Source organism: Sapajus apella, unplaced genomic scaffold (genome assembly GCF_009761245.1).
Source record: "Sapajus apella isolate SASKATOON/1434 unplaced genomic scaffold, GSC_monkey_1.0 scaffold2, whole genome shotgun sequence".
NCBI classification, from domain to species: domain Eukaryota; kingdom Metazoa; phylum Chordata; class Mammalia; order Primates; family Cebidae; genus Sapajus; species Sapajus apella.
The window spans coordinates 43635684-43659795 of record NW_022436942.1 but is presented as its reverse complement, the minus strand read 5'-3'; the positions used below and the strand labels follow the sequence as shown (position 1 = coordinate 43659795).

The following is a 24112-nucleotide window of genomic DNA, read 5'->3' as shown; positions in this document are numbered from 1 at the left end:
TAACATTGTACTACTTCCCAAATAACACTGAGACATTTGAAGTTGTCTGCCTTTAGCATTTCTATTCAATATTTTGGTGGATGTCATAGGGACATGGATGAACCTGGAAACTGTCATTCTCAGCAAACTGACACAAGAACAGAAAATCAATCACTGCATGTTCTCACTCATAAGTGAGTGTTGAACAGTACAAACACGTGGACATAGAGAGGGGAGCATCACACACTGGGGTCCGTTGTCAGGGGCTAGGGGAGGGACAGTGGGACGGATGGTGGGAAGGGATAATGAAGGGGAGAAACGTCAGGTATAGGTGATGGGGGGATGGAGGCAGCAAACCACCTTGCCATGAATGTACCTATGCAACAATCTGGCATGATCTGCACATGTACACCGGAATCTAAAGTACAATAAAAAAAGAGAAAGAAATTAAAGGTAAACAATTATAAAAATGGAAGTTAAATTATCTTTATTTACTGATGAAATGATTTTGTAAGTGGAGATCCACCAGGGTCTTAGAAAGATACAAAACTTGATTTAACATCTTTGTGGGCAGAAGCCTATATGAAAAATGTTATATTCCATATACAAGCAAAATACAATTACAACCTGAAACTAAGAAAAAAATTTACAATCATACCCTAAACACAAACTAATTAGAGATAAATTTAACAAAAGATGTGCAAGACCAATACATTGAAATCTCTGAAACATTGTTGAGAGAAATTAAAGACATGAAATAAAGAAATAGATATACCATGAATAGAAAAAGATATACCAAGTTAATAGACTAGAAACCTCAAAATTTTAAAGGTCGTTGCTCCCCAAATAAATCCGTAAATTCAATGTATTTCCATTTTAAATTCCAGTAGGCTGTTTTTTGTGTGTGTGGTAGAAATTGTCAAGCTGATTTCAAAATGTATGTGGAAATAAAGGAACCTAGAATAGGTGAAATGATCTTGAAAAAGAACACAAAAAGTAAAATGATTGGGATTAAGAACCACTGAGTTGGAAATTTATTATCATGGTTTAAAAAACTTTAGGATCTAGTTTTAAGTGCTTCTAGATTTGTTTTGAAAAATACATGAAGGTAACTAATGCAATACAAAAAATGAGATAATGAGAAAGACATAAATATAAATGCAAATTTAAATAATATAAAGTTCCCAACATATTTGTGTATTTATGTTCATATACATGGATAGGTGAATGGAAAGATAGCAGTAGTTTTTGATTCATAATTGGTGTGTCGTTTGGGGTTCTTTGCAAGCTGTAGAAACTGATGCTGAATAAGAGGCAAAAAAAAAAGTAATACGGGCAGTCACAGGAGCTCAAAGAAAAATGGGGTGCTTGGCAATGAGATGGAAAAGGGCAAGAATGAAAATAGTTCTGAACACCAGGAACCAACGTCCATGACTATGGTAGTATTTACAGCCTGGGCATAATGCCTTTGATGGGATTGGATGACATGCTTACTTTTTGATCTCTTTGTTCTTCTCCTCAAGATTCAAACTCCAGGGAGATGGAAACTAAGCAAATGTTGAACTGTTTTTTGAAAGATAGGGACAGTATTTTTTTTTTTCCTCTCTACTCATGCCTTTTGCAGTAGGGTTTTGTTACTCCTTCCATCAAAAAGTAAGGTTTATGTCTCTACTCTTGAATCAGTATGGTCTTAGGTTTGAGGCTTTTTTTGGCCAATGAGGCATTAGCAAATGTGAAATACAGGGAGGCTTCAGTAGCACTTGTGCATTGGATTCATCTTTGTTTGGCTACAGCTGGAAATCTGAGCTACAATATGAACAAGTTGTAGCTTGCATTTTGGAGAGATTACTTATAAGTGAACCACAGTACTCCAGCTCATAGCCTGCCTTTTGCTAGAATGCCAGTTTGATGATATTGGATCACCTCCCTGGAACTGACAGATTACTGCAGTGCAGGACCCGATTCAAGAACAACTGATCATGTAAGCCTGTCTCACACTGCTAATTCAAAGAATCATGAGCAAATAAAATTGTTTTTCAAAACCGCTAAATATAGAGGTAATTTGATGTGCAAAAATGGATAACTGATATAAAAAGCTGTGTTAAGGAGAAAGCAAAAACATGTAGCATTGGCTCTGGACTTAATATTGTCCTTAATATTACAGAAGGATATATAACAAATCAGTTACAATATAGTCTTAGTGTGGTGATAATCATAATAATAAAAGAGAGTATATATTGAATCCTCTCAGTGTGCTGACATTGACCTATGCACTTTATTAGTAGATAAGTATATTATTGTTCTCATTTTGTAAATGAAGAAACTGAAGCACAGGGTAGTAACTTGGCCAGGGTCGTAAAACCGTAAGTGATAGAGTTACTATTTGAACTCAGTCTCTTTCTAAAATCTATGTATAAATGTTTGGCACCAATGCATGTCTATTCACATCAAGACATTGATTCTTATAATATCCTATTACAATTAAGTAAGAAAGATTATATGAGAACGTAAAGAGATTGAGGTCAGTATACTCGTTTACATTGTAAGTTTTCATGCTTTTTTTTTTTTTTGTGGGGGAGGGTGCGGGTCTTGCTCTGTCACCCAGGCTGGAGTACATTGGCATGATCTTGGCTAACTGCAACCTCCATCTCCTGGGCTCAAGCGATTCTCGTGCCTCAGCCACTCAAGTAGCTGGAACTAAAGGTGCATGCCACCAAGCCCGGCTAATTTTTGTTGTTTTTGGTAAAGATGTGTTTACACCATGTTGGCCAGGCTGGTCTTTAACTACTGGCCTCAAGTGATCTGCACCTCAGCCTCCCAGTGCTGGGATCATAGGCGTGACCACTGCACCCAACCCAGTCATATTTACACAATATCTATTACTTTCTGCATGAAAAATGAGCATATTTTAATACTTTTAATTCTTTTTTTCTCTTCTCATTTCAATTTTTATTTTTATAATTTAATTTATAATTGTCCCCTCCACAAAATTTCTATAAAATATAAACCATACCTCCTTGCTTAAATTAAAGCCTACTTCTATTTTTTAACATGCCTTCTCTGTTACTGAGATCTTTTACTTTGTTTTCTGTCTTTGGCTAAATTTTATGATTATGTAGTCTTTCCCTTCATTTCCACTTCTTCATCCCATAGGGCTCATCAGTTCTGTCATGCATAGGAATATTTGCCTGTGGCTTTTATAATTGGAATACAAACTAATTGGGTATAAAACTGAAAATAATATATTTTTTCTCTTAGTTTTTATAGAAATTAATGAATATTATGAGATGTTTTTAAATTTTACCTTTCTACTTCTGCTTTAAATCCCTAGGGATTCTTTATCTTAGTAATTTATCAGTGTTTACTCTTCCGTATCATTATTATTTGCAAATACAAGTCTTTAAGCAAAATCTCTGCTTTTCTTTTAGTATTTTGTGTTTTATTAATTCTATTATTGTGTTTGGCTATACCAATTATAAGTTTGTTGGATTACCTTTAGCTGGCTTCTGTTTCCATTAGCTTTCTTCTAAATTACATTAAGATATTTATATCTTTTCATTTCTTTTTTGTGAAGTTTCTTTACATCTGTCCTCCAAGTCTCAGCTATAGTTTCCACTGTTTTGTTTGTTTGTGTGTTTGTTATTACTATTTTTTTGAGACAGAGTCTTGCTCTGTCACCCAGGCTGAGATGCCATGGCTTGATCTCTGAAAACTCTGCCTGCACCCTGTGTCTCCTGGGTTCAAATGATTCTCCTGCTTCAGCCTCCTGAATAGCTGGGATTACAGGTCCCCATCACCACACCCAGCTAATTTTTGTATTTTTTTTTTTTTTTTGGTAGAGAGGGAGTTTCACCATATTGGCCAGGCTGGTCTTGAGCTCCTGGTCTCAAGTGATTCACCTGCCTCAGCCTCCCAAAGTGCTGGGATTATAGGCATGAGTCACCATGTCCAGCCTTCAGTTGTTTCTAATGTGATTTCTAATCCTATGATGAATTCTCCCATTTCTTGTGTTCATCCACTTACATTTTTGTTTCAGTTAATCTTTACTTTCAATTCCATGAAATTTGTTTTAAATAAATGATATTTTTGTAACTCTGAAGCACATTGTTTCCGGGTATATATTTATATTCTGTATATGTCTTTTGCTTATGTTTCTTCCTCTTTCCACTCTCACCTCTATCTCTCCATTTTCATACATGTATTTTTCATTATTTGAAGCTACTCATTTTGAATAGGAAACGTTTTATATTGGAATATTTTTTGGCATGGAAAGTAGTGCCATACAAATAGAGTGAGCTGGGGAACTCCATATATTTTTTTTTTATTATTATACTTTTAAGTTCTGGGGTATATGTGCAGAACATGCAGGTTTGTTACATAGGTATACATGTGCCATGGTGGTTTGCTGCACCTATCAACTAGTCATCTACATTAGATATTTCTCTTAATGCTATCCCTCCCCTATCCTCCTAACCTCCCAATAGGCCCCAGTGTGTGATGTTCCCTTCCCTGTGTCCATGTGTTCTCATTGTTCAACTCCCACCTATGAGTGAGAACATGTGATGTTTGGTTTTCTTTTTCTGTTCTTGTGTTAGTTTGTTGAAGGTGATGGTTTCTAGCTTCATCCATGTCTCTGAAAAGGATGTGAACTCATCCTTTTTTTATAACTGCATAGTATTCCATGGTGTATATGTGCCACATTTTTTTTTATCCAGCATGTCATTGATGGGAATTTAGGTTGGTTCCAAGTCTTTGCTATTGTGAACAGTGCCACAATAAACATACGTGTGCATGTGTCTTTATAATTGAATGATTTATAATCCTTTGGGTATATGCCCAGCAATGGGATTGCTGGGTCAAATGGTATTTCTAGTTCTAGATCCTTGAGGTATTGCCACACTGTCTTCCACAATGGTTGAACTAATTTACACTCCCACCAACCGTATAAAAGTGTTCCTCTTTCTCCACATCCTCTCCAGCATCCATTGTTCCCTGACTTTTTAATGATCACCATTCTGACTGGCATGACATGGTATCTCATTGTGGTTTTGATTTGCATTTCTTTAATGACCAGTAATGATGAACTTTATTCATGTTTGTTGGCTGCACTAAATGCCCACAAGAGAAAGAAGGAAAGATCTAAAATCAACACCCTAACATCACAATGAACTGAACTAAAGGAGCAAGGGCAAACAAATTCAAAAGCTGGTAGACGACAAGAAATAACTAAGATCAGAGCAGAACTGAAGGAAACAGAGACAGGAAAAACCCTTCAAAAAATCAATGAATCCAGGAGCTGGTTTTTTGAAAAGACTAACAAAATAGATAGATCGCAAGCCAGACAAATAAAGAAGAAAAGAGAAAAAAGTCAAATAGACACAGTAAAAAATGATAACAGGGATATCACCACTGATCCCACAGAAAAACAAACTACCATCAGAGAATTCTATAAATACCTCTGTGGAAATAAACTAGAAAATCTAGAAGAAATAGATAAATTGCTGGACACATACACCATCCCACGACTAAACCAGGAAGAAGTCCAATCCCTGAATAGACCAATAACAAGTTCTGATATTGAGGCAGTAATTAATAGCCTACCAACCAAAAAAGACCAGGACCAGATGGATTCACAGCCAAATTTGTACCTACTGGAGGTACAAAAAGAGGGAATCCTCCCTAACTTGTTTTATGAGGTCAGCATCATCCTGATACCAAAACCTGACAGAGATACAACAAAAAAGGAAAATTTCAGGCCAATATCCTTGATGAACATCAATGCAAAAAATCTCAATAACATACTGGCAAACAGAATCCAACAGCACATCAAAAAACTTATCCACTACGATTAAGTCGGCTTCATCCCTGGGATGCAAGGCTGGTTCAACATATGCAAATCAATAAATGTTATCCATATAGAAACAGAACTAATGACAAAAATGACATGATTGTCTCAATAGCTGCACAAAAGGACTTCGACAAAATTCAACACGCCCTCAAGCTAAAAACTCAATAAACTAAGTATTGCTGGAGCATGTCTCAAAATAATAAGATCTATTTATGACAGACACACGGCCAATATCATACTGAATAGGCCAAAACTGAAAGCATTTCCTTTGAAAACTGGCACAAGACAAGGATGCCCTCTCTCACCAATCCTATTCAACATAGTATTGGTAGTTCTGGCCAGGGTAACCAGACAAGGGAAAGAAATAAAGGATATCCAATTAGGAAAAGAGGAAGTCAAATTGTCTCTATTTGCAGATGACATGATTGTATATTTATAAAACTCCATCGTCCCAGTCCAAAATCTCAAGTTGATGAGCAACTTCAGCAACGTCTCAGGATACAAAATCAATGTGGGAAAATCACATTTTCAATTTAGATTTATTCTCTGAAAGACAGATTGGCAAATGTTTTCAGTAAAGAGTTAGTAAACATGTTAGGCTTTAAGGTCCCTAACAATAACTCCGTTGTTGTAGCACAAAATCAGCCACAGCACTATGTAAATCTCTGGGCCTGGATACATGCCAATACAATTTTATTTACAAAATACAGATGATGGGTTGTATTTGGCTCATGAGCAATATTTTGTTGTCTCCTGCTCTATCGTGCAGTTGTAGATAGGAGGCTTTTACCAAATAATGATGAGAACAAGTATCACAACTCTTCGGTGCAGATGAAGTGCAGTTGGTGATACTTTGTTCCTCAGTTGATTCTCTGTCACAAGAATGAATGCTGCTAACTTGGCAGAGGCTGTGCTGTTACTTGAAACTGATTCTACGACTGTCCATATAACCTATCAAACACTGATAATTTACCACCCTCTCTCTCTTACCAGACATTTCTGTTCATTTCTTCTTCTATTCCCAGATGCAGCATTTTTGGCAATTGTCAACCTCTCTTACTATTTTCTTTTTAGTCTATGTTTATGGACTACATTTAGGGACTAAGGTTTTTAGGCATGCTTTTGGAATTTAAAGAAACACCTATCCTTCAAGAAAGTCACTCTTAAACATTTGAAATTGATCTGGCTTCCAAATTGTTGTTGCTTTATTTAGTTTTAATCTCTTCAGAAACGAAATTTAGTTATTTACTTTTGGCTTTATGAATTCTGTGCCCAAGAAGTTAATTCTTATGTTCAGTGAGTGCATGGTCTTGGGGTTAAACTACAAACAAAAATGAAAACATCTAATAGTGCAAAATACTTGTTTAGTTATATGATCTTATTCTTTAAACATTTCAGTTCATTCATTCAACTGACAAGTTTAAACATTGATTATATGAGGGTAAGATAAACAAAGTCATTCTCAAGGCAATGACTTACTTTCTCCTAGACTTATATGTTACTGTGAACATTTTAATGTTAATTACAATACTTCCACTATATTCCTACAACCACCCCAGACAGACCAAGAAGTGGGAGACAGTAAGAAAAATAAGATAATAAGAAAAGAAAGCTTATTTTATTTATAATATCATTAAGTATTCATTATTTTCTTTGCTTATATTAGAAAAGGAGTTCTCAATGCACGCAAATGCCCATTTTAACTCCCTTTTTAATAAATGTTATATAAAGTTTGGCTGGGGTTGTTATTATACAATATCTATAGTATATTTATATATATTCAAAGTATTTATGATATAATATTGCACTTAAAATTTGTCTACATTAGATGCTATTTTTAAAAATAGAAAATATGACCTTCAGGTAGTCTGATCAGAATTTTTAAGTGTAAACTTTGCCAAAGGATATCTTACATAAATTGGTGAAAATTGGTCACTTGGTAAGTAAAAAACATGCAGCAGTAGCCAAAGGTATTACCTTTTATTTTGATTTTTTTGTGTATTTTTTTCTGCAAAGAATAGAAATGTATAGAAGAAATATAGTAATTTCTTTAAAAGTTTGGGGGTAGATTCATGGTTAACACTTTAAAAAATTTTTTCTTTATAAAATGTTGAGTGCTTTTACTATAATAATATCTCTAAGCTTGGATACACTCCTTTTCTATCTGTATGGAAAAAGCAAATGGAAGAAGAAACCAATGTTTATTGTGGGAACTGAGTTAAGAGAGACATAACTACCAGCTTTTACACAACTAATAAGTTGTAATGCTAGGACACAACTCCAAATTTGTCAGATGAAAATCCATGCTCTTATCTGTATGTCACTTGTTACTATGCCAACACATTTTATCTTTAGATCGTTTAATAAATGTAAACCTTTTTTCTGGATAATTCATGTCTTACAAATCACAATTTTTTATATATCAGGTCTTCTTCCAGCAAACACTATCTAGAAAGTTTACTTATTTCAGTTTTTCAATGGCTATATTTATTAACATATTCAACTAATATTTATTGACTTGTGGGGAAAAATAATGTAAATTAAACAGACACAACCCCAAATCTCCTGAATTATTTTCATATCAAAACCTTGTTGGTCTCTTTAAATTAGTCACTGTGATCGCTTCTCAGCCTTTTCACTAAGATCAAGTGTACTATCTGTTTTTATCAGTTTAAAATAATCACTGTGGGAAGTTTTTCACCTATTCTAGAGATGTGTCTATCACTGAAAATATTTTGGGAATGCATCTCTTTCACAATTTTCTAAACAGTTTTCTCTTAATTGTCACCAAATCCTAAATGAGTAGTGTTTGCTCTTAGGGTATGTCTTTTAATGTTATGCACAACTAAACATCATCCTAGCCTAAAGGCAACAAATTAGTTACATAGTAAATTAAAAAATTTTCTTTCCATTGGGTTACCCAACATTCTGTCTTGCTCACTAAGATTATAGATTGAAATATGACAGCTATTTTCTTTGACTTTTAATGTAAATCTAATAGCAGTTCTCTTAAGAAATTCTATTTTGTTCCAGAAATAAAGGGCAGAGTTCTTGGGCTACCATTTCAGAAGCTTCCTGATCCAGCTTTGAACACTCATATGTTTATTCACTTTTAACACAGACAGTGTTGCTGGTCTGCAGACATGTGTTGTATACTTACTTGGTCTGTGTCTGACTGGGGAAAAGGATTGGAGATGTAACATGCAAATAGGAAAAGGAAAAAAAAAAATCCCAATGTGTTTGCAGTTTTTCTTGAGCTGTTAAGAGACTGATCACATATATAATGTGCATTTTTACCACTTCTCATCTCATTTATACTTTTCCTTATGTTTAGGTATGACCTCACTCCATTTATGCTGAACTCTAATTTTATCCAACTTTCCTGATCTTTTCTGTTGTAATGATGTTGGGTCATTTAAGTTCCGCATTATGGTATTGTAATTTGATATACCTTTCTTTCTATTAAATATAAGATCCTTAAAAACATGCTCTGTACGTTTCATTGATTATTGTATCACATAAAGCCCCATCACAATAAATTCAAATGGGTTGAGTGTGATGGCTTATGCAATATAATCCCAGCACTGTGGGAGGCCGAGGTAGGATCTAGCTTGAGCTCAGAAGTTCAAGACCTGCTTGGGCAACATAGTGAGACCTCATCTCTACAAAAAAAAAAAAAAAAAAAAAAAAGGAAAACTAAAATTAGCTGGATCTGGTGGCACACACCTGTAGCTACTTGTGGGACTGAGGCAAGAGGATCTCTGGGTGAGGTACAGGCTGCAGTGAGTCCTGATTGTGCCATGGCACTCCAGCCTGGGTCACAGAGAAAGACCCTGTCTCCAAAAATAAATTAGATTAAATTTTTTAAAAGAACAATTAAATGAGTAAATGATGAATATTTGAACAGAAGAGATTGTATATAAAACAAATTTACAGAGTTGGTATGCAGTTGTGTATACAATTCTACAAGGAACAAAATCAGGGATATATAAGAAAAGATCTGCTTTAGTCAGGGAGGAAAATAGAAAGAATTAAGAAAAAGAGTCATAAAAGTTTAGTTACTAATGAACAGATATTCATTATGCATTGGAGTATATCTGAGAGTTTTGCAAGAAGGAGGAAATTAGCTAAGAAGATTGTATTTGAAGCTCATATGTGCTTTACAATTATTATAATTACAAGAATATTAAGCTCTGAAAAGCTAAAAACAATTATATGTTTTATACTCTGTAGAAAGACTTTCTATCATAAAAATGAACAGAAAAGAATAATTTGATATTTTAAATATTTTTTCATCATCAAATATCATCATATTTCAACTTATAATTTTACAGGTACCTACAGAATATTGGACATACGGATTCAGAATCCAGAAGACTTTATCACCTGGAATCAAGGATTTATTTGGTACCTTCTTGGTCTTCATATCAAGTAACATTGTTTCAAAAAACAGAATTAACATATTTGCCATAAAGGAGTTTTTGTAATACTTCACATACTTTCCAATGCCTAAAAACAGCAAGGTGGTAAAAAGAGAATTAGATGATGATGTTACTGAGTCTGTCAAAGACCTTCTTTCCAATGAAGACTCAGCTGAGGATGCTTTTAAGACAAGTGAATTAATTGTTGATGGCCAAGAAGAGAAAGATACAGAGGTTGAAGAAGGATCTGAAGTCGAAGATGAAAGACCAGCTTGGAACAGTAAACTACAATACATCCTGGCCCAAGTTGGATTTTCCGTAGGTTTAGGAAATGTGTGGCGATTTCCATACCTATGTCAGAAGAATGGGGGCGGTAAGTTATTTTTTTTTAAGTGATAAATTACTGTAGTAAATTGCAATTGGATGTCTCAAATAGCTCCTATTATTGCTGTAGTCTTATTATTTTTGAAACTTTCAATTCTGTTGTAAAGCTAGGGAAACTTCTTTGTGGGAAGTGAGCCCAGATTTGTTTTTGGATTAGGTTTCTATAGGAGCAGATGGGCTTGCTGTGAATACTCAGGGATTCCTTAAGGGTAACACATTCTCAGATTCTTTCTCTGGAAGCTATAAACATCTCTGAATTACTGACTGGAACTTTTCTAACAAATATTGCATCATTTATGCCTGTCAGTTATTCCCTTTGAAGAATAACCTAAAGCTTCTGATAGATGACAATACTGGTGAAGAAAAACAGAATTTTCTCTCCATGATTTATTAATTCTTAAGTTGCCTCACTCTTCAAAAAATAAAAAAGATATGTAATTTAGAATAATTATGATCATCAAATGCTGATGAGGATATTTAGATCCCAGTAGAAAGAATGTAAGCAGATAATATAATGCTAGATATTCTTCATCCTTAGGCATTTTATATATTTCATTTCCAGTTCTATGATATTTTGGGGCAATGTTCAGTTTCAAAGAAAATTTTAAAGAAATTAGCAACCTAAATTATCTGTAACATCATTGATATTCTTGCTATTAATATTTGCATTTGTGAATATAATTATAAAGGCTTACTTTGCAAAAATTATCTCAGAAGTCTATGGTAAAAACTTTACAAAGGAGAAAATTCTTTATATTTGATGATAGTTTAATAGTACACCAAAATCAAACTGAATTTAACTAACATTGGGTTGAAATGTTATTATCTATGTATATGAAATATTATTTATGTATAGTATATGCTGTTAAAATAAGTGTGGCTAAAATGAGATATTCCATAAGTCATGCATTTCAGGACACGAAGTATATAAATAATATTTTGGTATTTGATTCTAGTTTGTGATAGTTTTATTGACTGGACAAAAATATGGTTTATTTTTAATGTAGCTGTAATCTACAAACCCTACATCAAATAATATAATATAACCCATGCATATTTAAATTTTTTGTTGGCCACTGAATCATGAAACACTAAGATGTTATGGTGACAAAATATGTTTAAGATATCTTTTACAGTATTTAATACAAACAGGCACAAAACAAAAGGTTTGGAAAAAGGTTTGCCCATTTGGCAAATCTGCTTGAGAGATAAAGATTGATAAATAGAGTCAGTGATGCACTATGCATCCCTATACTGAAAAGCTCCTTGGCTAGGTGGTAACGTCACATATGAATTATTTATCAAATCAGCTGTAAGCAACTATGTACTATCCTGCTTTTTGTTCTTAGACATGATTCCATTTGCCAAGAGAAGCAGAAGATAAATTCTGGTTTTGAGACTTTTTTACCTTGTAAATCTTATTGGCCACACTGTTAAGGAGAATGGCTGATTTGGCTGAAAAGTCAGATTGACTTCCACTACGTACAAGTTCTATCTTGGTCAAGAGTGCTAAAAGATTTTATATTTAGTATGGTTCTTAGCAAAAATGGCTCCTCCTTCTTATTTCCATATGTTAAAAAAGTCAAAATATCTTTTCTAGTATTATTTATTTTCTTCTAAATGGAAATACGAGAAAGCAGTACTGTACATACTATAAAATACCAATTGATTTTTCATTTCAGAATGGTTATAGTACCAAAAATTGTACTCAACATACAGTACAGCATTGGGTCTTCTAGCTGTTGGAAGAATATCTTCTGACTAAGCAACCAGAAGATCGTCCTCAGCCTCAGGCTATAAAAATCGTATTCATGAATCATTTAAGCACTTTCTGAATAACAGAAAAAGGTATTAGAGTCAATATAAGTGTATTTGCCTAATTATATTATCCTTTTAAAGCACAATGGTTAAGCATAGTAGGTGGTATAGCATAGAGGCTTCCAGATCAGGTTTTAAAGTCAATTTGACTGTTTGAAGCCTGGTTATTTTTCACACTAGCCATGTGACCTTTCACAGGCTACCTCATTTGCTCAGGCTTAGTTCCCACTCTGTAATGTAGGATTAATAATGGCATCCATCTCCAAGGATTCTTGTAAGGGACAAATTAATAGCTACATGTAATGTGCTTGGAAATGTAAATGTTCAAATATATATATTTAAAGCATAACACATTTATTTAATCATAGTCTTACATGACATGAAAACTTTCAGAAATGAAGACACAAAGACTAAGGGAAAACTGTCAGTTTTTATACTTAGAGTTTGTGAAGATAGGCAGTCATGTAGAAATGTGATTGGACAAAAGGGTGTGATCTAATGAGAACAGACTAAAGGAAGAAAACCCAGCAAGTCGTGTCTGTTCAGATTCTTTTTGGCCTCTGGAGTAGCATTCCTTCCTCCTGGGTATGAAAAAGGACCCCTCTGGAATGAGGATCTTCAAGGGAGAAGGGAGAAAATGACATTTCTAGATGTTGAGGCTTGCTTTGAAGAAGAGGCATTCTAGTTTCTATCACCCATCTTGGGGGAAAAGAATTCTTGTTTCTACAACTTGTTTCAGGGACAAAAAAAGAGTGGGAGAAGGAATAAAAGAAGAGGCAAGGAGGTCTTGGCTTCTGAGGTCCTTCCAATCTCCCTTAGTTCAAGGTACTCAGCATGCCAAGGTGCCATGCTTAAAAAAATATTTCAATAAGTTTTTGTGTACAAGTGGATTTTTGTTATATGAATGAATTATATAGTGGTGAATTCAGAGATTTTAATGCGCTCCTCACCCAAGTAGCATGCATTGTATATAATATGTAGTTTTAAAACTCTATCCTCCATTTCAACCTGTCCCTTCTGAATCTCTAAAGTCCGTTACATCTTACTGTATGCCTTTGCATACTTATAGCCTAGCTCCCACTTATAGGTGAGAACATAAAGTTTTTGATTTTCTACTTCTAAGTTACTTCACGTAGAATAATGGCCTCCAGCTCCATTCAAGTTAATAGGAAAGGCATTATCTTGTATCTTTTATGACTGAGTAGTATGCTGTGGTTTATAATACCACCTTTTCTTTATCCACTCATTAGTCTATGGGGACTTAGGTTGGTTCCACGTCTTTGCAATTGTGAATTGTACTGCTGTAAACATATGCGTGTGTTTGTTTCTGCTTTTTGCTTCTTTTTTTTTTTTTTTTTTGAGACAAGATCTCTGTCACCCAGACTGGAGTGCAGTGGTGCAATGTCACCTCACTGCAACCTCTGCCCCTCCCCAGGCTCAAGTGTCAATCTTCACACCTCAGCCTCCTGAGTAGTGGGGACCACAGGCATGCAAACCATGCCCAGCTATTTTTTTGTATTTTTTTAAGTTGAGACTGGGAACTTACCATGTTGTCAAGGCTTGTCTTGAGCTCCAGAGCTCAAGCGATCTGCCAGCCGCAGCAACCAAAGTGCTGAGATTACAGGCATGAGCCACTGTGCCCAGCCTCAAGTATCTTTTTCATATAATGACTTCTTTCTCTTTGGGTAGATATTCAGGACTGGGCTTCCTGGATCGAATGTAGGTCTATTTTTAGCTCTTTAAGGAATCTTCATTCTGTTTTCTGTAGAGGAATTTGAGATAGAAGAAAAGTCTAAGTATCCAACAGTATGTCATGCACACGTAACTGAAGAAAGATCCCCAATGAGTCTAATCATAATTTCTCTCTCTCTCTTTTTTCTTATTCATTAACATGCATATAAACAACCCATTCATAATCTAAGATTTAATGCAGGTGTGAACATTTACTTTCAGTCTTTGGGGACCACATTCAGGTCAGCAGTTCCTGAATGTTGCTAATCATTTTAAAATTCGAATTTTGTTTTCTAAGCTCATGCATCCATGTTTTACATTGTATAATTTTGTTAGAATCAAGTAAATATGAAAGACTGAAAATCAGTCATAGAAAGGTACAGATTATGTAGCAAATACTATAAGGGAAAATTCTTGTATATAATTATTATTACAGAGATATATAGATGCTGAGATAAATAATTTGAAAACATCCATTATTTTACTGGTTCAACTGAATACAGTCACTCACTAAATATTTGTATTCCCCTAAACATTTCATTAAGGCAATTTGAATAGATTCCAAAATCTATTCAGTGCCATTAAACATATGATAAATATGTAGGAAATGTATAATAAGAGCCTCTTTGTACAAAATAGGAATTAGTTACCATTGATTATGACATTTAACAGTATCTAGTTGGACAAAACTGCAAATTAGAAATTGGAATGTAAAAAGTCTAGCTCAGAGGTTATTTAATAATAATTTGCGTATGTAGCCCCATGTAGGAATGAGCTCCGCAGGCTGAAGTGGGAAGATCTCTTGAGCAGGGGAGTTTGAGGCTGCAGTGAACAGTGATCACACCACTGTACTTCAGCCTGGGTGACAGACTGAGACTCTGTCTTCAAAAAAAAAAGGAAAGAAAGAAACAAAGAAATGAGTAAAGGGTTTACATTTATCTTTTATCTTTTTTAATTTAGTTAATAGAATCTAGTATTAACATTGTCGAACTATTCAGGTACCTTTTAAAATCACTAGTCATAGTCATATGTCTTAATTTGTGATTTAACTTAAAAATACTTTTTGAAATATGGAAACTTTATTAAAAGGATAATAGCATATGCATTTTTACAATAGATATTAAATGTATCAATTTCTTAATGACTCTCACCACCTTCTTTGATAATTTTGGAAAACAAAAAGCAATTTGTGTTATTCTTTTATGTGGTATTTACGGGAAAAATGACATTTGTCTCTGATAGAAGTTATTTTCCTGTTTTTTTTTTTCTTCCTTTTTCAGTCTAAGCAGACATTTCTTCTTCTATGATGTTATTTTATTTGGGGAAAAAAGTCAGCTTTAATGCCATAAAATCTCATCCACTAGAATTTTTCTGATTTACAATGTATTATTTCGATGAGCTTGTATAAATTTTAATAAATGAGTTTATAAACATTGTGTGAATAAGATTTATAGGAATTTGTGAGACCTGCCCCAGAAAAGAATGAATTTTAAATTATTATTTTTATGAAAAATGAAACTGTTTTACTCTTTAAATAAAATTAAACTAAAACTTTAAATAGCCTTACTTTTATCCTAATTATTTTTTAATCGTAAACTCTTTGTAGCAATCAAATTCAAGTTTTAGAGTCTAGAAAGTGCAAAGTAATGGAATTGTGTCTTCTTCAAAGTTCTCTATAATTACACTGTATAGTAATTCAAATATCTTTAATGAGATAAACTGAATTAGTGTATTTTCTACTGTGACTATTGAAAATATAATCTATTTTTTTTTTGTTCTTGTTTCTTTAGGTGCATATCTTTTACCATATTTAATACTACTTATGGTAATAGGTATTCCCCTTTTTTTCCTGGAACTCTCTGTGGGTCAAAGAATTCGGCGAGGCAGCATTGGTGTATGGAATTATATAAGCCCTAAACTGGGCGGGATTGGATTTGCAAGTTGTGTAGTAAGTTTCCTGGTATGGTGTATGCTATAATATTTACAGGTTTTGAAATTATAAATGAAACTTCAGAGTGTGTGTTAATAAACAACTCTTTTACCACGTTTTAGAAAACATTACTGGCATATGAACTAACACACAAAACAGGCTATAAATATTGATATAGCTCAGTGTTGTTAATGCCTATTGTAAGTCTTGAGAAAGACATTAACGTTTTAGAAAAGATAATGTGCTCGAAATAAAAAATGAAATGAAGAGGATTTAAAAATGTTAAATAGAATTTTATACATTTGATCTCATTGTTTTAAGGGAAGATGCATGAGAGGTTTAATGGAATCTCATTATTTTATTTTGCAGGTGTGCTATTTTGTGGCTCTCTACTACAACGTCATAATTGGCTGGAGTTTGTTTTATTTTTCTCAGTCTTTTCAGCAACCTCTACCTTGGGATCAGTGTCCTTTGGTGAAAAATGCTTCACACACTTGTAAGATATGTACAATATAGTGTTTTGGTATTTAAAGATTATAAGAGTGTCAAAGGCACAAGCTTTCAAGATTTTTTGTTTTTTAAAAATAATATGGACACATCAGTCAAAATTATCATTATAACAGATTTTTCTCACTTTCAGGATTGACATACTCTTGAGAGGTAGACTTTTGGCACCATCTAATTTTTCTAGCTTTTTCCAAGTTATTTTACTCTGCCCTATGATATTAGGGTAAAATATTATAAGCCTTCACTTATTAACTTTGATAATCTTTATTTTGTATGCCCTGATTGATGCCTTACATTTTCATTAAAGCTAACACAAAGGGGACAGAAAGAAGAATTTTAAATAGTTGCTTTGCATGGAACTCGTTTGAATGGAAATAGTTGCTTTTATGTCTTTGGTTCTGTTGTTTCATACTTTTCCCATCATTTTTTAAAATCTCGTAATATAATATAAATATTATAAAGAGGAGTCACCTATAGCAATCATGTCTAGTAAACATAGACTGTAATGTACAGGTCTAGTTTGTATTTTTTAAATAAACATGCTTAAAGAAAGTAAAAACAAATTGATGAAATATTTTACTTAATCTATCAAAATATTATCAGTTCAACATATAATTAAATGTTATTAATATAATACTTTACAATAATTTTCTTATACTGAGTCTGAAATTTAGTTAAATTTTACATTTATAGCCCATGTCACTTTAGGCTGGCCCTATTTCAAAAGCTACATGTGGTGGGTGGCCAGCGTCTAGCATATTTGACAGTGCTTCCCCAGGGAGTCAATCCAACAATTCTAGGGGTAGTAGGGGTGATTAAGCTGATTTGTTTAATTTACTTTGATAAGAGGACAGGTGTGGTGGCTCGCGCCTATAATCCCAGCACTTTGGGAAGCTGATGCAAGTGAAGCACCTGAGGTCAAAGGTCGAGACCAGTCTGGCCAACATGGTAAAACCACGTCTCTACTAAAAATTCAAAAAATAGCTGGGTGTGGTAGCATGTACCTGTAATCCCAGCTACTCAGGAGGCTGAGGCAGGAGAATCACTTGAACTCAGCAGGCGGAGGTTTCAGTGAGTCTAGGTTGTGCCATTACACTCCACCCTGGGCAATGGAGCGAAACCCTATCTCAAAAATAAATAAATACAAAAATAAATACATAAATACATAATAATAATAAATTCACATATTCTTACTGCAGAAGTGCATAAGAAATAATACAACAGGATACATTTCTGTTGGTTTTTCAAATTTTTGCAAAGTTGAGTTTTTTGTTGTTCATTGTGAATTTCCATGCTGCTATACAATAGTAGTACTTTTCTAGAAAGCATTAAAAACTCACTTATAGGTTTATTGGAAAAAAATTGTCTCATTGCTCTTTATATTCTGAAATGATTGTGTGTTACCTTTCTTTCTACAGTTGTAGAACCAGAATGTGAACAAAGTTCTGCCACTACCTATTACTGGTACAGGGAAGCACTGAATATTTCAAGTTCCATTTCCGAAAGTGGGGGTTTAAACTGGAAGATGACCGTCTGCTTGTTGGCTGCCTGGATCATGGTTTGCTTGGCTATGATCAAAGGCATTCAGTCTTCTGGAAAAGTTAGTATATTAGAGTCCTTCCACGTTCTGCTAATCAGCATTTCTGGTATCATTCCCCTCTCAAATTCTGTTACAAATTTCTGTGGGCAAATCACACATAACACTTGATTCTAGATAATTAAAGATTAGTGGAAAGGGATACTTTAAAAGTATGCTTAAATTAAAAAAAAAAAGACAAAAAAATAGTGTTTTTTGGTGAAATCTGAAGTTAATTATAATCTTTATTTCAACAAAATCTTTCAAATTTTGTTAGTACTTGAAAGTCCTTTCTTTTTTTGCCATTTTTTTCAATTAACCCTAATGTTTCAGTTCTCTGATTACCAAGTAGTTAAATTATGGAAGCTGGAGAAAGTGGTAGGATGAGTAATTTATTCATTTTGTTTGTTTGATATCATTTGTTTCTCTCTGCTGTAGGTATTCTAAGGAATACTTGTGTAAGACATTTTGAAATAATGTAATGTGGAATGTTTCTTAAAGCCATGAACATCATTAAGTAGTTAATGATAATTCCAACAAAGAATTCAGAGTAATGTAAAAGACTAAATATCATTCCTGCTAAGGCAAATTGAAAATTAGAATGGATGTTGTTGAAAAAGACATCAAGTGAATTCTAGATAGCTTGTTTGTTATTATTTTTAAAAGATGCATTAGTAAAGTAATTGCTATTCACTATTTTGCATCCATATTACTTTTGTTTTCATTGTCACTGCCGCTGTTCTAAAGCTCTCTACAGCTCTTGGGTGGATCATAGCAAGAATTTACTGTTGGCTCTTCTTTCTGCCCTTTAACAGTCCTGCTGTGCTATTTTCCTTTTCAAAGTGTACCTCTGATTTCAGGCTAACTTATTACCACTCCTCATCATACACTAGCAGGAATGGCAGTAGTAGCAGTAAGTGATAATAAAGATGTCTCTGACAAGAATTAGAGTAAGAACAATAATAGTAGCTAATGTTTATTATAAATTTATTTTGCTTTGGGTATTGTGATAACTACTTTTTATACTTTATCCCATTTAATTCTAAAAACAACTCTTAAGAAGTAATTTTCATTTTCAGAACCATCTTACAGATTTAAAATAAACAGGTTTGAGAAGTTAGGTTAACTTATCCAAAGATTCATGGCTACTAAGGCCTAGTATTTGGAATCAAATGTAAGTCTGTCTAAATTTAGAGCCGATGTTCCTTAACTGCAATACTCAATGACTCACACTATTCTATTCCCACCAATTAGTGGAATCTTTTAGGGCTGATGTCTGTCTAATTCATCTTTGCTTCCTGTTACTTTATATTTAATTAAAATATTTAATGACTTTTTAACTTGTAAATTGTAGCTGATTTTACATTTACCTTCCTGTTGGAACCTCTGTGTCATGTTGTTTTTCGAATTTGTAAATATACCTGATAGCACATCTAAATATCTTTAAATCTTTGGCAAATGTTAATTGTATTGTATGACTAAATAACTTCAATCAGCTTGTTCAATTGCGTGTTTCTTCCACTATATCAGAACCATATTATAAGTGAAGGAATAGATTCTTAAATAAGACCTACCCATATTTATATGATTCCTAATAGAATATAATTTGGTAGAAAACTAACTGTGGTCATCCAGAGAAGTTAAAAAACCCTTGTACTCAACTTCTCTTACTACCATGTTTTGTATCTGTTTCTTTTTAGTCTGTGTCTTAGCATCATTTAAAGAACTATTTATGATTTTCTTGTCACAGCATTTTGAGGTTGTTTTTCTCATGCCATGTAGTATAACTTTCAAAAATTCAATACAGTTTATTTAATACATACATTTGTTATTTCAATGAGAATACTTCAGGGAAAGACTAGCATTTGGACAATATTTGAAGAATTTAACAGGTACTGATGGGGAAAAAGCTACCTGTAGGTAATGGGAGCAAAGATGTGAAAGCCAAAATTGTCACAATTCCTCAGTCTGAAAAAATAAGTTAAATATAGTAAGAACAACTTGATGAGGAATTAAATGTTAAGCTTTGTGTTTACCTACCAAACAGAAAATGCTTCCAAATAAACAGTGTCACAAGTACAGAATAGAGAAACATCATTAAAAGCTAGTACATGGAAAAACAACTTAGACGATTCAGCAGCTAAAAGAATGAATCAGCTGGTGATGTGCTCAATCAAAACACACACAATCACACATGCATATGTATCTACCCCAAAATGCTAATTGGAAACTGCATGAATTAAAAGAGTTATGATAGGGACACTGTCTTTTGAGCTAGATAGGCACACCTCAGTTAGACCACATCTGCAATGCTGGATTTTACTGAATTCTTGTACTCTCCTCTTTAATATGAGGAATTTCAGCTCTGTGATCAAAGTCTTCAAACAGTTAAATCAAAAGAAGAATAAGGCTGCTTTGTGTGGTCATGGAAAACAAACCTATGATCAAATATTAGGTATTATGGAGAAGGTTGTGATGGTGGTTAGTCTTCAAAGAAAGAAAGACCTTTCAATAATCAAACTTGATAATAATGAAATTGGTTGCCTCCATGGTAGAGAGCTCAGCATCATTAGAGGTGGTCACACAGAAGTGGCATGTGCCCTAGTTATAGCATCTATTAAGGGGATGCCTGCCTCAAAGATGGGGGATAGAAATGAGAAGCTCTAAGTTTTCTTCTAATTCTAAGGTAGTATTTTTTTACTCCGATTACTTTGCTATTGTTACTACTACTGTGCTAAGTACTATTTGCACATTAGCTTGTTTATTCTATCAGCTAGATAATTTGCATATTTTATCCCCATTTTACCACAAAGTTGACAAGCTTAGGAAAAATAAAATAAATTGGCCAGAATTAAACAACCAATACATGACAGACAAAGCTAAAACTAGACTACAAAATTTTCAAAGAGAATGATACATTCTGTAGGTATGTTTATAATAAACATTTTAATATGTAAAACAATGATTTGTGTTTTTGATTTTTTTAAAGAGTTTAGTAAAATGAAAATATTTTATACAACCTTTTGAATATTAAAATAGTCTCTCTTACTAATGTACTTGCTTTGACAGGCATAACAGTTGTCAAGGCCGGGGGGGTCTTAAAAATCACTCAAAGGAACATGTTTTATTGTATCATTTTCCAATTTTAAAAATGTATACTTATTGGACAATGTGTAAGAATCATTCACCCATTTATTATTTTTTGAACAAATATTTATTAAGCACTTACTATGTTCTAGACACTGATGTAGTCTGGAAATACATCAAACAATGTGCCTGTCCTCATGGAGTTTCCACTCTAGTGGCAGAGGCAGCAACCAATAAACAAATTTATAAAATAACTTCAGGTTACAAGACATAAAGCATGAGGGAGAAAGTGGTTGGTATAAATACAGTCAGTAGGTTGAATTTAACCTATTTTAATCATATTATGCAACTGGCCATTTTGGTCCAATAAGATTGGAGCTATATGACTGAATGTAAATAATTTGTGTTTAAAAATGACTCAGGTATCTATGTAAAATGCTGATTCCTAAAACACATATTTTTAAATCATGGAATTTAATAATGAAATACTTTGTCCTCTTACCTGCTCACAGAGGAATAAAATTGATGTGTTGCTTTCTTAATATTACTTAGTTGTTTAAAATATTGACTTATTTTTCTCCATATTACATGATTGAAATGTTCTTATTCCTTCCTAGGAAACTATGTTAGAATCTTATTGAATCCAGATCGGTGACCTTAAGAATTTAAATGTTTGTTGAATTCATAAATAAAAATTGAAATGTCTGGATATATAATTAGAATATAATTTTCAAAATACTGCAGAATAAAGATAAGTTTACACTTTTAGGAATTGTGTGCGGAAGAAAAACTCAAATTCCTATAAATCTCTCAATGAACAATATATTTTAGTATCTACTATTTGTTAGGCATTGATGGATATGCACGGATAAATAGGCCATAGTCTGTCCTCATGGAACCCATAATTTAATGAGTGAATTGTTTACAAGAAGAAAAACTTAAATTCTATGTCTTATCTTAATGTGCAAAATTTTTAGTGTTATATTATTGTATAACAATATTACAACATATTCTAATGATGATTAGAACATACCAAGCGGAATAACAGAAGCACATAGGAAGTGTACGATAGTGGCCGGGCACCGTGGCTCACGCCTGTAATCGCAGCTCTTTGGGGGGCCGAGGAGGGTGGATTGCCTGAGCTCAGGGGTTTGAGACCAGCGTAGGCAACATTGTGAAACCCAGTCATTACAAAATTACAAAAGATTATCTGGGCATGGCAGCAGGTGCCTGTAATTCCAGCTACTCAGGAGGCCGAGGCAGGAGAATTACTTTAACCTGAGAGGTGGAGGTTTCAGTGAGCTGAGATAGCGCCATGGCACTCCAGCCTGGGTGACAGAGGGAGACTCTGGAAAGAAAGGAAGGAAGGAAGGAAGGAAAGAGAGAGGGAGAGAAAGAGAAAGAGTAATCCATCTGAAAGCATTCTGATTTTTTTGAAAGTCAAAAAATTTGAGTGAGGGATTAATCAAAGTATTAAATCAGAAATTATTTAAAAATTATGTTTGTTACAATTAATTAAAATATAATTTGTTTTCAAAATATTGAGTTTTAAAGTATGCTGACATTTTATCCATATTTTTTTCCTTAGGGTGTGCCACGTGTTTAAATATGATTATTAAGTGGGTAAAACTAGAGAGAAAGTGCCCATTATTGTGTAGCCATATATTAATGTTGTTTGCACTTATTATTGGACTTGATATCTCTTTCCTGCCCTGATGCATCATCTGCTATGACACTTTTTTCTCCATTGTTCCTGTTCTCCTTCCATTCCTTCCTTCCACAGATACATATTATAGAGCTACTATGCCAGCAACTGTGTTAGGCCTGTGGGACATGGTAGTAAACAGAAAAGATCCTTACCCTCACTAGCTTATATCCTCGTGGAGAGTACAAAAAATAAACACAGAAACACATAAATAAAATTCCAACAGTGCTGAGTGCTCTAAACAACAGCAAACCCAAGGTAATATCACTGAGAGTTGGCAGGGGACAGATGGAAGAGAGAAGATGGTAAAAGGCATTACCTTATTTTGGGTGGTCAGGGAAGACCTCAGAGATGAGACTAAAATGATAAGGAGGAACAAGTCATCTGCAAATAAGGAAGGGTACTTCTGAAGGAAGCTGCGGCCCTGCACCCCAAGGCTCGCAGAGCTTGGTAGACTCACAGCATAACAAGAGCCTAAGTGGCAGGCAGGCAGTCACTCTAGCGTAAGGCTCTGTAGGCCGGAGGGTGGAATCAGCACTTTATTCCAATGACAGTGGAAATTCCTTGAGTGTTTTAAGCAGTCTGACATAAACCAGAGGCAGCCAGAAATTCAGGTAGGAGAATATTATGAATAGTCCAGAACAGCTTCTAGATGTTTGGCTTTACTAACGGGATGGAGGGTGGGGCCATTTTCTGAAATAGAGTTGGGTGCAAACAACTTTGAGGGAAATTCAGAAGTTTCTTTCTGAACCTGAAACATTTTAGAGACCTATTAGGCCTCCAGAGAAAGATGTCAAGGAGGCGGTGAATGTCTGAGTAGCACAGTTCCTTTTCTATTTTAAATACTTGCTGAACTGTTTAATGGTGAAAACTGCTGAAGTGGAAAGTAAAATCTTTACATGTTTGATTGATTGGGTTCTGGAGGATACAGCATAGGGACGAGGAGAATCACTTGAACATGGGAGGCGGAAGTTGCAGTGAGCTGAGATTGTGCCATTGCACTCCAGCCTGGGCAACAAGAACAAGACTCCCTCTAAAAAAAAAAAAAAAAAAGAAAGAAGGAGAGAGAGAGAGAGAGACGAGAGAGAGAGAGAGAGAGAGAGAGAGAGAGAGAGAGAGAGAGAGA

At 34.1% G+C, this 24112-nt stretch overlaps 1 protein-coding gene and 1 pseudogene across 2 annotated transcripts in view; both read left to right on the top strand.

Annotated features, from left to right (window-relative positions):
* The window catches only part of SLC6A15 (solute carrier family 6 member 15), a 52506-nt gene that overhangs the window by 11720 nt on the left and 16674 nt on the right, over nt 1-24112 (top strand). Inside the window, exons 1-5 of one of the 2 annotated variants that reach the window (XM_032297025.1) lie at nt 1581-1960; nt 10162-10621; nt 15972-16129; nt 16481-16607; nt 18037-18218. In XM_032297025.1, the coding sequence (XP_032152916.1) occupies nt 10333-10621; nt 15972-16129; nt 16481-16607; nt 18037-18218 (756 nt within the window). In that variant the 5' untranslated portion in view covers nt 1581-1960; nt 10162-10332. Of the gene's footprint in view, nt 1-1580; nt 1961-10161; nt 10622-15971; nt 16130-16480; nt 16608-18036; nt 18219-24112 lie in introns of those variants that run through there. The other variant, XM_032297020.1, reaches the window with a different exon arrangement.
* LOC116528229 lies at nt 8446-8599 on the top strand (annotated as a pseudogene).